Below are 15,063 nucleotides of genomic sequence, written 5' to 3'. Positions count from 1 at the left end.
CTATTTTTTATTTTATTTCGCCGAAAATGTATATAGAATGATTTATAAAAAAAAAAAATACATGGAAATACTTTAGAGAATATAAATAATATACTAAAACACATATTATTTCAATATAAATCATATATTATACAAAAATTTTTGGTTCTTTTATCTCGATTGATGAATCGAATACTCGTTATACGTCTATATCTGATGAGTATTAGATTTTGAATTTAATGGACAAATTCTAATAGAAAAGAATCAGCTGATTCTATATGTTACTACGCGTGGAAAAGTTTAACCTTATTGCTCTTATTGCCCGTCAGACAAGGATGTATTCGGAAATTCTATCCTTGAAATAAAGTAGCTTTCGATTGGTCAATCAGTAACAAAGTTTTCTTTGTCCTGATTGGTCAATTAAGTGTCACTCTACCTCACGACTCACGAGTAGGATTTTGGTACACACCTCGGGCCTCAAGGGGCGTCAAGTCTCGCGCATGCGTAAAAGCACGAGCGCTAGCAGACGTCGATCACATGTTCGATGACGTATGTACTCATGTGTATGTATGTACATACATGCGCACGAATCACGGAGAAATTTGTCCCCCCAACCTCCAATTCGCAACGCTACTCATGCTAGCTCTCTTGTCAGAGTTGTCAGATGATCCAAACGCTTTTACCTTCATAAACGTTGACCAATCCTTTAGCTCGATTGGTCAATCGAACGCTTTCAAACACTTGTAGTGTCGAGTCGAACGCGATTCGTGACAGTCGGATAAATTTCTAAGTGGATCGATTGAAATCGCTTCGAAACGTCAACTGAACTAACTCTCGCTGCTGTTTATGTTTAATTGAGGCTAACTGGACACTGGACACTGGACACTGGACGTAAACAGTTCTCGTGACTTGTAAGTTCTGTTTTACGTACAAACAATTGATTGAACCAATGACAGTGTTGAAGATAATGATAAATGTATTTATACTGCATTATCTCTGATACTCTAAACATTATAGTTTTCCTTGGGTTTAAAACTTTCTCAAGCCTCAATGTACAAATAGTTTTTTTGAGAGCACTCTGAGATTAAAGGATATCCAGTGATTTACATTAACAGTATCCATGCATCATGGAGAAGCAAAAACAGGTAAGACAGATTGCTTATCTGAAATCTCCTACCTTGTTTTTCTAGCTTTTTATAATGACATTTATTACAACACATTAACAGAATATAATTACTAATGTTATGTATATTATTTATATATTCTTTAATATATATGTTTATAATTAATTTGACTAGACGATGGATTAATAACAAATTAATTAATAGTCCTGTATCAGATATAATTGATATAAATTCAAATTGGTGTTTGTTCTTTAGAAAAAGAAACGGGACAAATTGCGCCAATCAGTCCTGCAACACCAAATACCGGATGCTCCTACGTTGGAGGAGTTTGAGTGCTTGCTTGGAGAATCGCCTACAAATTATCCCAAAGGCGAAGCGGTAGAAGATATAGAAAGCGAATTACATTCAGCTGCCATCGACACAGAAGTTTATGAGAAACAGGCCGCTGAAGAAGCAGCTTATGAAAAAGAACGCAATCTACGAGTGGAAACAACAAATGAGGTAGCTAATTTTACAAAGTTACATCTCGCTGAAGATATCTGAAACTTGAATAGAGAAAGCAGACAAGAGCAGAAAGATTCTGAATCAATTATACTTTGAGAAATAAATGGATTATATGTTTCAGGTGTTGCTGTCAGTTGAAAACTCTCAAGATGAAATCGACGCTGTTCATCTTGACTCAACATCCAATGATACCTTGAATGAGCAAATATATCAAACTCAAGTAAGCGTTTCCGCTATTCAATTAATAGACGTAACATCAATCAATCCTGAAGAATTCAATCGATCGGCGCAAGACACCCAAGACCTAATCGAAGCAAAGATTCCATGTCGGAAGATTTTATCGAAACAAACAGAGATTGGAGAAAGCAAGGATATTCTGAATGCATTCAAGGATGTTAGACCATTTACAGAACAACAATTGACGTCTTTATATCACAATCAGGAACTGGCATTAGTAGACGCGTTTGTGACTGAATTTACAGAAACACAGTTGAGATGTGGGCCACTCAGGCAGCAGCACAGGCTGCACGAGCTACTGATGAGTTATCTGAGAGTACGAAATCACCTGATCGTGAACTCGTACGAGCTAGAACGTTTGAAGAAAAGCTGTCGGGAAACGCAGAAACAGCTCTGGTGCTTGGAAAAAACGTCAATTACTGAAAGTGGCGAGTGCCAGGATGGCAATCCCGTTACTGCCGTTCACGAGTATTCGGTTGCCCATTTCAATCAGCAGGCTCTGGTAGTGCTCTCCAGAACTTTGTCTGCCATCAAGGATACTTTGCACGATAGCCAAGCATTATACTGTTACGAAGCAGAGTCCTTGCGTTTGCAAATTGAACATTACGTGCAGAGAGTTGCTAGAAGTTTCAATGTAAGTTGCCTTGTATTAAATCAAATTGCAAGAAAATCAAAAGATTTTATTGATTCAAAGTTATAAAAAAGCAAAGATTGCGCTAAACTTAATTATTGAGTTAACTTAAATAAAAGTTGAACCAAGTAACATGTTACTAGGTTCCATACAGAGATCCAATAATGAATAGTATATATAATCTTCTCAATCTCTTTTAAGATTTAACAATTTTTCCAATTTTTTTTCTCTTGCTTTCAGGAATTTGCTAACCTTTCGCAAACTGCTCCAGCGAACCTTCTGCCGGAGCAATCACCGTCTCAGACGGCCCCGCAGCTGGTCGAGCTCAGAATGTGCGTGACGGTTCTATTTAACTTCCAGCGTAGAGTTCTCAAAGATGGCAAGTTTGTCACAGACACCAGAGAATGGCTGTCGAGGCTGGTGGCAGTACTTCTGAGAGTCGCCACATGGCAGGATCATATATTCCTACTGAATCATATACTGCGATGTCCCGGTGGCGTGATGAACTGGGCCAAGTCATTTGTGCAAGTGCCGGTGCCGCAGAAAGTTTCCGGATTGAGTTCCTCGCCTTTTAATGATCCATATCTCGATCATATGATCGCTATTATCGCGGTGATCCTTTTGCCAATCAAGGATCGGGATAAGTTTTTAGAACAGGTGCAGGTATCGTTGCAAGATACTACGAACAGTCCGGGGGATACAGTATGGGTGATGCTGGATGAAGAGGGTGAAGAGGACGAAGACATCGCCAATGTCGGTGCCAATCTCTTTGAAAGCGATCTGATTTCCCTTCTCAATCAAATTCCATTTGACAGGCTCTTTGAGCATGTGCTATTCATTCGGTGTAAGAATGACAAGTACGAGCAGGAGGAAAACGCTATCACGGATCATCACATGTTGCGCCTTTTCGCATTCTATACTGTGCTCGTCAGACTACTAAAACAGGGTCTAAAGACCTACGATTCGCCGCGATATAGACAGTTGGCGAAAAGACTCAGCGCATTGATTAGAGACGTCGTTCAATACGCTAGCGATCAATGGGAAGCCTTTGACAAAAGTCAGGTATATATAAAAACGCAGCTAGATTTCGCGGAATTTTGTAAAACATACTGAATTAATTAAATATGTGTGTGCTTTATTTTTTGCCAAGTTTTGTTCCGTTTTTTTGTTGAAAATTTAAACGGACATTTCTCTCTCTCTTTCTCTCTCTCTCTCTCTCTCTCTCTCTCTCTCTCTCTCTCTCTCTCTCTCTCTCTCTCTCTCTCTCTCTCTCTCTCTCTCTCTCTCTCTCTCTCTCTCTCTCTCTCTCTCTCTTTCTCTCTCTCTCTCTCTCTCTGTTATGACTTCTAATTCTTTTTTCTTTTTTTGTGATTTTAAAAGCTATATTAATTGTTATATAGATAACCGATGAATCGATGCTGTTGAAACTGCAAATCGAATATGATTGCTTTTTCCTGAGAGCAATCCTCTGTATATTTTCGTCACGTCGTTTAGGTGCCTGGCAATATCTTGCAGCAATACCATATAACATTATATCATCGACTACCTTGTGGCACATCTTCTATATTCTACATACTGATTCTACGCTTGGTGATGCAGCAACGTTAAATATGTCAGTTTCAGGTAAATGAAGAAAAATATAATAAAATAATGTTAATAACAATAATAGAAATTGTAGTACAAGAATTATAGAATATATATATATATATATATATATATATATATATATATATATATAATGTTATAATCTTTTAGTTTTCTTTTTATTTATTAAATGTGCTATCAATAATATCAATAACAACGATATCTTTGACATTGCAGATTGGGAAGCAGAGTTAAGTTGTCCCGAACTTCATAAACAGTTTGAAGAAAAGTTAGGCAGCATGCCAGGTGACGAATCTTATTTTCTGTTAACAACCTTTGCTAATATGGCTATGGCAAGAGCCCACAAGGACTACGATTTCGTGAGAACGGCTACAATTGATCTGTTTCAAGTAATTCTAACAAATACATATTCAATGAATTAATCAAATAATCTGTTTCTAATTAATATAATAATGAGACAATTTATCTATAAGTAAAACTTATAATAATTTTTACCAATACATTTGAAATTTGATACACATTTAAATATTTAATTTTTTTTAACTGTCTTTAATAAACTGAATTACAGATTGGATTTCTCAGCGAGAAAACTCAAGAATCTTGTTCAAAGGACGCAAGGTCACTTTTATCAAACTTGACGAGCAAATATCCCACTCTCCTGTCTGACATCTTGCAAAAATTAAAAGACAATTTTGTATCCGTCGGGAAGGTATAAAACAATAATTTTTATATAAATATAAAAATTATAAAGACTAGAGAGAGAAGGAGATAAAGCTTTCTCTTATTAACATTTATTATAAAATTTCTTATAAATTTATAATAAAAGAGTTATAATAATATTATAAGAAAATAACATGTTTATAATAATATAAACAACTAATGTATTATTAAAATAAATTTACAAGTGATAATAGTCATTTTTCAAATGATTTTAGATGAGTTTATATCTGTTTACGGAACTAAAGATAGGAATGTGGACGCCACAACAACAAGACATGACAATTTTGTCTATGTGGTTGCATCAGCATCCTTTGACTTCATCCGAAAATCATCTGGCTCGATTGATTCTTACACATTTAAATTGGGGCCTTGATGCGTAAGTTATCTCAATATTTTCAATGTTTTTTGAAACTACAGTAATTTTATTCTTAAAAGAACACAAAAAATTTACTGTTGTCATCTAGAATAGTTAAGTATAGTTATTTTTCAAGCATATTCATATTCACTCGTATCTCTTAATCTCTTAATGCAGAAATGACAATTTGTACCTTCCAATTAATCTACATCGACAAGCGGCGTTATTAATTGTCGAGCTTATGATGAAATTTGTACCCGACACTCCGATGCAGACAGCTTCATTATTAGCTGAAAGTGTGAAACAGGTGAGTGAATTATTTATTAAAGAGGTGAAAGTAAAAAAAACTGATCAAAAAAAATCACTCTTATTTAAATATCTGAAACATTAAGATACACTAATATTAGTTTTATTGATAATTGCAAATTAGAAAATTATCCTATAAAATTAAGAATAAACTAGATTGCTACATAATGATGAATTATCCATTAATTAAAAAATCAAAATGAAAGAATTCAAGTCTATTCTCGATCTTATTCTCTTAGGTCTCTTCGATGGTAAGACCACAGAACAGCGAGCAGGCGTTCAGCTTGTGGGCATGGGAGATGATGAATAGACTGAGGCTACATCAGCTGGACCGATCGGAATCTATATGCCGGAACACCATTTTGAATCCGGCCGAGGGTCTCGCTTGCGTGCCCGATATGGAATCAAACTCCACCTTAGAAATTTTACGCGAAGGAGTGCGCGAGAAACAGCCGATCGCCTGTTATGCCTCTGTGCTGATGACTCTATGGGGTCACTCGGTACCGCTGATCTGCGTCGAGGGTTTCACTCAGCTGCAGACCTTGCAGTGCTACTACAAATACGAGCAAGTACTGGTGTGTTTGCACCGCGTGATACCGTTGTTTCTCGAATGTCCAGATTCGTTACTCAAGAATGACAAGTTTGTTAGTCTGATTGTGCCGCTCATCGCCGCCGATCGGACGTATATGAAGATGGCGAAGAATCTCATCGCCCCAGAATTTCCCGGTCCAATTCTCAGACAGTTCTCGAATATGATCGAGTCTCACTTGTATCATTTCAAACGGTATGTATAGATAAGTTAATATAATTACATATAAAAAAAAAATAAATAATATACAGAAAAGTAATAGTCTATGAAATAGGAATTAAAAGGACAGATTTATATTAGAGTAATATAGATATTGCAAATAATTATTATTTGCGTATGTTGCTCGCAGATATTGCTTGAATAGTCCGGAACATTTCGTGCATATGTGGCTGAATGTGCTGCTACTTGTTCAGGATTGGAACAAGGATCATAGCGTGATGTTTTTGATGGACACCGTGATCCGCGCAGCGTTCTTTCACTTAGAAACCCGGATGACGATGGAGAATATGTTTCAGAATCTTTTTTGTGTAAGTAATAAGTTTCTGCATTATTAATTGTACATAATTGTGTACCACCACATGCACAGAAAGAGAAAGAGAGACAGCGAGAGAGAGAGAGAGAGAGAGAGAGAGAGAGAGAGAGAGGGAGGGAGAAGAAGAGAGCGAGAGAAGGAGGATAATTTTAGAATGAGCAAAGAATGCATATATTATATACAACAAATATAAAATCGTGATCTGAAATCGTGTGGCAAATTGAGGGAAGAAGTAATGCAAAAATAAATCAAAACTTAAATGAAAAAGAATTTTTTTGCAATTTTTAAAACGTTATGTAAAAAAATTTTATCATTCTTTTATATCATTTCAAATACATTCTATATACGGTTATATAAAAAATTAAATAATATTGTAATTTTACAATAAAATATTCCATTTTTTAATAAATTATCGATTTTGTTAGCCTACTTTGGATGGAAGTAATGAGGTACGATATACATATATATATGAATTCATACAATCAGATTTTATTATTTATTCTATATATAGCTAAATTTTTATTACAAATAATTATATGTATATTATAGGTATTTCTTATCAAACAAATTACCAATATATAAATACATATAATATTATATAATACAATATTATAATTTTAATATATATTAAATATAATATATTAAAAGATAATATAGGAAAAAATGTAACATCAGTAATTTTTTTATATTAACAACGATTAACGTATACATTTATTCATGTGATTTGATTGTGCGGTTCTTGTAGAGTATATCATCTATTAAAACGTCGGGATCGTTCGGATCTTTCTTGAGCTGGGCGACGGGGTGCTCCAGCTCGGCAAGTCTTCTCGGTGGAACCGTCCAGACGATATGGCTCGCTTATCAGATCCTATTAACGGAACAGTATGATAGAGAGCTTAAGACCGGACTTTGGCGGGAAATCCTACGAGAATTGTCTATGCAGTCCAAGATATCTCTAGACACTGCCCTCAAGGTTTAAGATCAATCATACAAAGATTATTATTGTACTCCAACAATAAGTGAAAAAAAATTATAATCATTATGAATATTTTTTCAGAGAGCCTGCGCAACGGTAAAAATAACTCCATTCGGAGTAAACAATCTGGCTATTTACCGTTGGTCTCAGCAAGCCCTTGATACACCGATGGACCATCCGATTTTGCCTCTCTTATGGCAAAATTTCTTTAGTTTATTTCTCGCACGAGCTCCAATCGTACCAGGGTAATTATTACTATTATTTCATTCTTTAAAAGAAAAAGGGACGCAATAATTTTAATATAATAAACATGAAGCAAGTGTATAATCCTTTTATTTATTTCTAAATTGCTCTAGATCTATGGATAAAGGTGGCTTTGGAGAAAAATTTTTTGAAGGGATGATAAATCTAAGCTATTTGAAAAAATTGAAAAAACGATTACACGAAACGACAGAACATTTTCAAGTCAAAGGAGAGAAAGATACGGACAATGGAAAACCAATCACGGATGAACGGCGTGTATTTTATCTCAGTTTAGCAAAGTGAGCGCAACATATTGGATATCAAGTAGAACGAAATATTTTTCTTGCAAAGATGCTTTGAAAAGATACATATATATATATATGTATGTGTGTGTGTATTTATTTGTATCACAGATTCTACAAAACATTGAGCCTCTGGCTGGAAGAACCCCGTCTTCAAGAACCAGGACTTTATCTTCCGGCTCTGCCACCGCAATATATGTCACAAAGATTAATTCTGCTAGTGCAAGGGGACCGAGTAAGTCAATCGCATCAGACACACTCAAATTATTATATACCCTCGTTTTACGTTACGTATCTTCGACAATTTTCAGACTCTCTGGCTGGAATATATCGATTATTGGACGGTGCAGCAAAGCCAACTGAAGGCTGTACGCGAATGGGAGCGCGCGTTATTTCGCGATTCCGAAAATCAACCGGGAATCCAGAGATCCCAGTCCGTTTCTGCGAGCGCTGTAGAATCAATCAATCCGCTTCACAGAATTGTCCGCAGACTAAGTGCCTACGAATCACCGCTCTCACCGCCATCCCTGAGTCGTAATCAGCCGGTGTTGAGCTGTGTGGCTAGAGAATGTCTCTACAACTTTGCTGCTGTCATCAATCTAGTCAAGCCGCATCTCCGAATCATCTTCGACTATGCACAAACATACAATCTCATGATGTCCGAACATACCGCGGTGGACTGCAGTTTCCTCGAACTAGTTCCAACTCTCTACCGAGTTTATGAGAACCACGTGACCTTGCATGCTCTTTGTGACCCTGCGCCATCCGGTCAGAGACGTCCGAGATCGGGCACGCCCCCCACAGTGCACTGCGCAGGCCCTGCGATTATCAAAATTACAGTATGGTTGAAAATAGCAATAATTTATAAAATTTAAAAATATTTATATAGACAATAGAATAAAACATTAAATACCAAAAAAAAATTTATATATATATGTATATATGCAGCTCATATGTCTATATATCTTTATATTTATCTGTATACACATACAGTGTGTGTATATATATATATATATATATATATATATATATATATATATATATATATATATATATATATAATTTATTTATTTATAAATCTTTCTGCTAATATTTTTGATACTCTTTAATATTCTTGAATAAATAATCAGATGTATTCTTAAAGTTTTTCTTAACCAGGGTTTTTTAAAATTATACAGGTTGAAGAAGCTCATGTCAGCGAAGGTGTGGATCACATGATAACTCAGAATCGAGCCGAATATGAGAATCTTTTAGTAAAAGCTAGTCAACCGCCACCCAGCAAGGTCACCCTTGGTTGCGTCTTCATCGATCATTTAATAGCGTAAGCAGTTTAATTGACTGACTAAAATGTGTATTCTAATGCTTTAATGATAATTAATTGTCATTTTATTCATTAAAATTATCGATAGCGCAGCAGAAAATTGCGATTACTTTTTCTTAAGTTTTCATATATTCTTACCCTTTAGGATGTTGGAACATGAATTAACTATCAATCGCACTAACGAAAATACTGTGGAACTACGTAAGGTCCAAGAGAGCGGAGTCAAGCTGTTCTATCATCTGGTGGAGTTCTACACGGAGGAAGCGGCATTATGCCCTTCTACGAAACAGCTCATCACCACTTGTTTGGAAAAGTTGGGCCAGGTACGTGTTGGATTTAAAATTTTCATCAACTCGAGATCATAATTTTACATATCACCTTGTAATTATACAGAATAAATTTTAAGCATGAATATTATCGAGAAGAATATTTTAATCTCAAAATGCGCTAAGAGACTTTTGTTCTATATTCAGTTATTCATCAGCGGTGAAGAAGTTCAAGGCCCGCAATTGCTGAGCACAATCATTCAGAGACCTAATCTCGGGGGATTGTTGGGACCACATTTCACACCCGTCGCTGGTGGAGCCAGCACGTTCTTGCAAATGTATCAAACTGTCGTAGACTTGTCCACTGGATCGAATGTTGATTTGTGCTTCGTGTTGCTCTCAAAGGTAGATGAAGAAAGCTGAATTTATCGAAATTATCCTTTGATTTTTGTGGCTAACGGATTATTTTTGTTATAGTTTGATGTCAGCAGCTGGTTAAATTATCGTCGTCCCCGATTGAGCGAAAGATCTACTTTCATAGATCTAGTTTCTAAAGCGTTGTACAACATCGGCCTCAATCCCGAAGAAGAAAAGCTGATGTTGCATGAAGTAAAAAAATCTTTTTATTTTCGTTATGATACTCATTTTATCTAATTAACAGAAAAAAAAAACAAATTATGTATAAATAATTATAAAACTTCAATTATATTATCGCTGCAGCTCTTTCGGAATCATTTACGACTTATTCTTCTACACGAGTTTCCCGAACACTATGGCGAGGTGTTGAGCGCGGTGCTGAAAGGATCCGAGAGCCAGAATCTGTCGCTGGACGTTTGGCGCGATTTGCTGGGAGCACTCAGTGGAAAACCGAAGAACATCGCGCCTATATGTCCTCCTAAGATTAGGGACGAGATTAGACATTATGCCACGGAACAAAGGCTGTTGTCTCGCCAAGAGGTTCCAGAAACAATTTCATTATCGGAAACAATTATCCTTACACGAAAAGAAATATATTCAATTTTCTCGCGTTTCGTTTTAGATGTAATAAATTAATTTAATCGGTATTAGATAGTATCATGACAATATTTTTGTCGTCATTTCACAGATGCACGATACCGCTGTGCTTCTAAGTCGACATTTTATGAAAGAAAGATTGCAATACGGATTGTACGGCCTTTATCCGAAGTACAGAATTTACAATGAACCGCTGACCGTATTTCTGGGTATGGTCGGCCATGCCTTAGTCGTATTGACGCTTCAAGCTGATCGAGGATCTCTTGCAGATCAATGTGAGTATACATTAGAATTAAAAATCTCACTACATAACTATTTAAACTTATAAACTTATCTACAACAAAGAAGAGAAAACTATTGTCAATGCTTTTCCAGTGTGCGAGAAGATTTGGCCAGTATTAAGCGAGATGTACGCGCCGTGGATTACTCCGTATTGGACAAGAAACTTGCGGGAACCTACAGCCGCATGGATCCAACAGTTGACGGACGACAGATCGGTGTTGCTGCCGTGGATCATCACTGATGGACCGTACGCGAATCGGACGATGGCGATGTTCACCGAGTGTGTCCGTTTCATCGTTGACACCATGCCAGCGTCGAGTAAAATACTTAGCTTCGTGTGGCAGTTCTACGTATCCAATTATGCTCACGTGTCCGTCAAGGATCATGTACTAAACGTGGTACATGGAAACTTTTTGTCTCTTCCGTGGGACCGCTTCTGTCCCGCCATCAATGACATTGAGTTAATGATTAGGGTCATTGATCAATATCTACCGGACTGCCACTTGTTCCTCGGAAGCGTCTTTACTTGGATCAATTGGTCCGCCTGGATCGGTGAGTTGATAACTACGCAACCCCTGCCAGTTACTGCTAGGATGCACGTCTGTTTGCTTAACTTGCTGGTGAAGCTGTCGAACGAACCCAACGTCAGGCAGGTAAGAAACAAGAACAAAGAGAATAAAGAATAAAATTCAAGAAATAAGAAATTAAATCCTGAAGAATAGAAAGATCTAATCTTTAAAAACTCAAGAATCGAGAATTCCAAAAAGATTTACCTTAGTAATTATCCAAGAAAAATTAACTTTTAAAAACTGTTGAATAATTAATTTTAGAACGAGAAAGCGGTGCAGTTGATTACAGAAGCCGAGAGCTTCTCGTGGCACTTAATTGACGCCGCGGCGTATGACCAAGTAATCAATTGGCACGTGATGAGCTGTGATCCAAAAGTGATTTTATGTCTGGGCAAGGACCAGACTCACGCCATCGACGTAGCTGTTAACAAGTAAGTCTGGTACATAGTGTATATTTATACGTGTCTAAATAATATTACATAAATTACAAAAGTTATTTGATATGTACAGCTTACTGAAAATAGCGGCGGCCTACGATCCTACAGTGAAACACTTTCATCCCACCACCTTGAAGAAGCGACAGATGTACGTGCGTTCCATAGTGAAATTACTGATTAACTGCACCACAAGACACAAGTCCCTTCTCTCGACCAACAGTAAAGTGTTCACCAATACGTTATCGCGGATGCTGGACGATATGGAGATTGTAATCACCAGTAGTAAGTATATTTGTATTTGGATATAGATTTCAAGAATCACTGATCTAGCCTTAAGATCGAAGAAGAAAACAAAGTTAAAATCTAAAAGCAACCAATATAACTTTTTTTCTTGACCTTTCTTTTTCTCTTTAGCTGTCTCCGAGACGCAACAAGTTGCCGAAGCCGGTCTGCTGATCACCGAGTTCTTGCACTCGATCAATCAAAGCGGAGTGTTGGTCGATCATCTTCGTAGCAGTTGGACGGTGTGGCTGCTGGAGCGAACAGCTAGCAGTCCGGTGCTGATGGGCGTGTTAAGAGTGATCGGAATGGCAGTCGCTTCCTCGTCTACCCTAGGTCATCTTATGGAAGCTGCATTAGAGGCTTATTTTAAGTACAACGGTAAGCTGCCGATTAAATCTTTTCATGTAACGTGTTTCTCATTTTACGCAGATTATGCAGTTTCAAAGTATCGATAACGTTTCTATTTTAGTAACGGAAGACGTTCGGCCCACATGGGCATCAGTGCTGACGGTCTTGCAGTCCGTGGTACCCCGTCAGCCGCCGCTAGAATCGGTATTGGTGTCTGAGGGAAGATTGTTGGCCCTTTACTCCGTATTGCTAAAGAGACTACCGTCCTGCAGAGACATTCGAGAGGAAGGCATGCTGTTGATCAATCTAGTGGACTGGATCAGCGCCATTAAAACCACGTGAGTCATATCACAAACGATAGACAGAATTAACTAGATATGACAAAAAAATATTGTTATATATGTGCGGCAAGATTGTTATTAAAATTTTTGTCAATTTCTATTCCTAGAAAATTCTAGAAAGAGGCCAACATTATTAATATATTAATAATTGAATTTTATTTATTCAGAGACATCGTGGAGGAAAAACTACCTTTGCTGTGGGCAAAAGTGTGCGAATTGGCCTACAGACAGTGTCAGTACAGCGAGAATACGGTGATCGCTGCTAGAGCCTTGAAAGGATTGGCACGAGCGTTACTAACCGTAGCGGACGATGTGGGACAAGGATGGGGTATCCTAGGGGCTATCGGACTAAGAAAAGGCTCTCAGCTCACCGTACGGTACGAACCATGACGCACTATGTAATCATGTGTCCTACATGATTTTGTTCAACTTTTTAATCGTCCGTTAAATTTTCTTAAACAGATGCAAGTTTCTCAGCCGCGCCATAGCCGTCTACTGTCTGGCGCAATTGCCGGAATCCAAGTCCGATCAGCAGCTAGTGAGATACACACCGCACTCACCTGGCGTGGCGCCCTCACGATCGACCGATCCGGACACGATGGAGATCCGACCTAGCGCGGAGGCTGTGAAGGCGATGCAGAGTTTAGAGGGGCTCCTGATGAACAAGCAGTACGCGGAACTACGGATAGACGTGGAGAGAGCCATCAGACTCATCAGAGACTCTGCCAACTCCCTTCACAACGCTGTCGAGATCATCGGCACTTTTACCGCGGAGCTCTACAATCAAAGATACCTGCACGTACTGACAGAGTGATACTAGTTTTAGATTTCGACCTAGCGATGCGACCTTACAAATCGCTTCAGTATGATTACATGAACTTTCTCGAACAAAAGTTTTCAAAGCTATTTCATCAATTCTTTTTTCAAGATTGTCAAGTGTTCCTAATTCCTGGCGGTTAATTTCACGTTTCAAGACTTTCGATGCTCTTTCAATATTTGCAAAATAATTTGCAAAGAGAAATCTGAGAGACATCGAATAAGATTTTATCAAGAGAGACTTTCGATTGTGATCGAGTCACTTTGAAAACTTGCAGGACACGAAATCGAATGCTTGTCGCTACGTACATCTTACCAAATAATAACGCGTTTAAATCGAGTGCTTGTATCGGAATCGGAGATTAAGAATGCATTACGATTATTATATATATATGCTTATATATGTACGAAATGATGATGACACGTTTTTTTTTATCGGATTATTATGGATATTTATTGATATCTAATTGAATCCTGAACTTTTACATGTACATAGTTACAATGCAATCTTAATCTTTAATTTAATTACGTAATTGCAAGCTTAAAACAAGTCTTATTGTTTAATCTTTTTAGATCTGCATTGATCTTCTAGTCACATAAAGTCTGTTTCTTAATTCAGAACATTGTAAAGTTTAAAATGCATTCAATTTAAACGCACACTGTTTTAGATTGTCGATAATAATAATATTTATAATTAATGATATTGTTGTTTATGTAATATAAAACTGGTACGCACTCGATTCGCCTTGCGGACACTTTATTGTTACTTGTTTATACGTTGTAGGTTACGCGTATTATTAACCAAATGTTTTATTTATATATGCACATTGCGTTAAAATTTCGATGATACAATTAATTTGTGAAATTACGATTAATAAATTTTCACGGCTGATATTTTTAAATCACATAAAATGATTTCTCAAGAGCAGCAACTATCGATCGATAAATAACGAATTGGTTAACTAAAAAATTAACTTTTCAAGTGAAATCTTCAAGTGATATCGTAGGAGATGGCTATGATATAATTGTTAATATAGGATTCACGTTAGCACGATACTTTTAAATTGCTGCCGTAAGATTTACACGGTTTATTTTTTTTTTTATTATCCCAAAAGTTATAATAAACAAGCATTATATACTTAAGCTACATGTATCCTATATTTTTAACCAAGATGGACTTTAAGACAATTTTTTTAAGATCTACAACTATTTTATCAATTTACTCTAAAATCGATTCACCATTTAAACAAATAAAAAGAATGTATTTCGACATATTTATTTGAT

General features: G+C 36.8%; 1 protein-coding gene across 3 annotated transcripts; it reads left to right on the top strand.

Moving 5' to 3' along the window:
• The first annotated feature begins 600 nt into the window (after nucleotides 1-600).
• Epg5 (ectopic P-granules autophagy protein 5) lies at nucleotides 601-15,053 on the top strand. Of its 3 annotated transcripts, XM_072906907.1 has the most exons (31): nucleotides 601-890; nucleotides 997-1,124; nucleotides 1,359-1,604; nucleotides 1,729-2,478; nucleotides 2,716-3,537; nucleotides 3,876-4,098; nucleotides 4,297-4,469; nucleotides 4,649-4,789; nucleotides 5,016-5,176; nucleotides 5,333-5,462; nucleotides 5,701-6,245; nucleotides 6,400-6,577; nucleotides 7,008-7,031; nucleotides 7,328-7,555; nucleotides 7,640-7,803; nucleotides 7,915-8,100; nucleotides 8,215-8,338; nucleotides 8,415-8,942; nucleotides 9,282-9,424; nucleotides 9,570-9,747; nucleotides 9,898-10,095; nucleotides 10,168-10,299; nucleotides 10,411-10,647; nucleotides 10,796-10,979; nucleotides 11,080-11,639; nucleotides 11,817-11,986; nucleotides 12,066-12,274; nucleotides 12,407-12,652; nucleotides 12,744-12,960; nucleotides 13,131-13,340; nucleotides 13,426-15,053. In XM_072906907.1, exons 2-31 carry the CDS (start codon nucleotides 1,107-1,109, stop codon nucleotides 13,775-13,777), a joined length of 7,677 nt encoding a protein of 2,558 aa, XP_072763008.1. In that variant the 5' UTR covers nucleotides 601-890; nucleotides 997-1,106; the 3' UTR covers nucleotides 13,778-15,053. The 3 variants fall into 3 exon arrangements, with proteins under 3 accessions (XP_072763008.1, XP_072763007.1, XP_072763009.1); XM_072906906.1 differs by having other exon boundaries at nucleotides 601-1,124; XM_072906908.1 differs by lacking the exon at nucleotides 7,008-7,031 and having other exon boundaries at nucleotides 601-1,124.
• Nucleotides 15,054-15,063: the final 10 nt, after the last annotated feature.

This window comes from Anoplolepis gracilipes, chromosome 15 (genome assembly GCF_047496725.1).
Source record: "Anoplolepis gracilipes chromosome 15, ASM4749672v1, whole genome shotgun sequence".
Taxonomy (NCBI): Eukaryota; Metazoa; Arthropoda; class Insecta; order Hymenoptera; family Formicidae; genus Anoplolepis; species Anoplolepis gracilipes.
This window is presented reverse-complemented; position numbering and strand designations above follow the sequence as displayed.

Coding starts and splice junctions, on each gene's coding strand:
- Epg5 (XM_072906907.1), top strand. Junction 4,470..4,648: donor CTACAATTGATCTGTTTCAA/GTAATTCTAACA, acceptor ACTGAATTACAG/ATTGGATTTCTCAGCGAGAA. Junction 10,096..10,167: donor GCTTCGTGTTGCTCTCAAAG/GTAGATGAAGAA, acceptor TTTTTGTTATAG/TTTGATGTCAGCAGCTGGTT.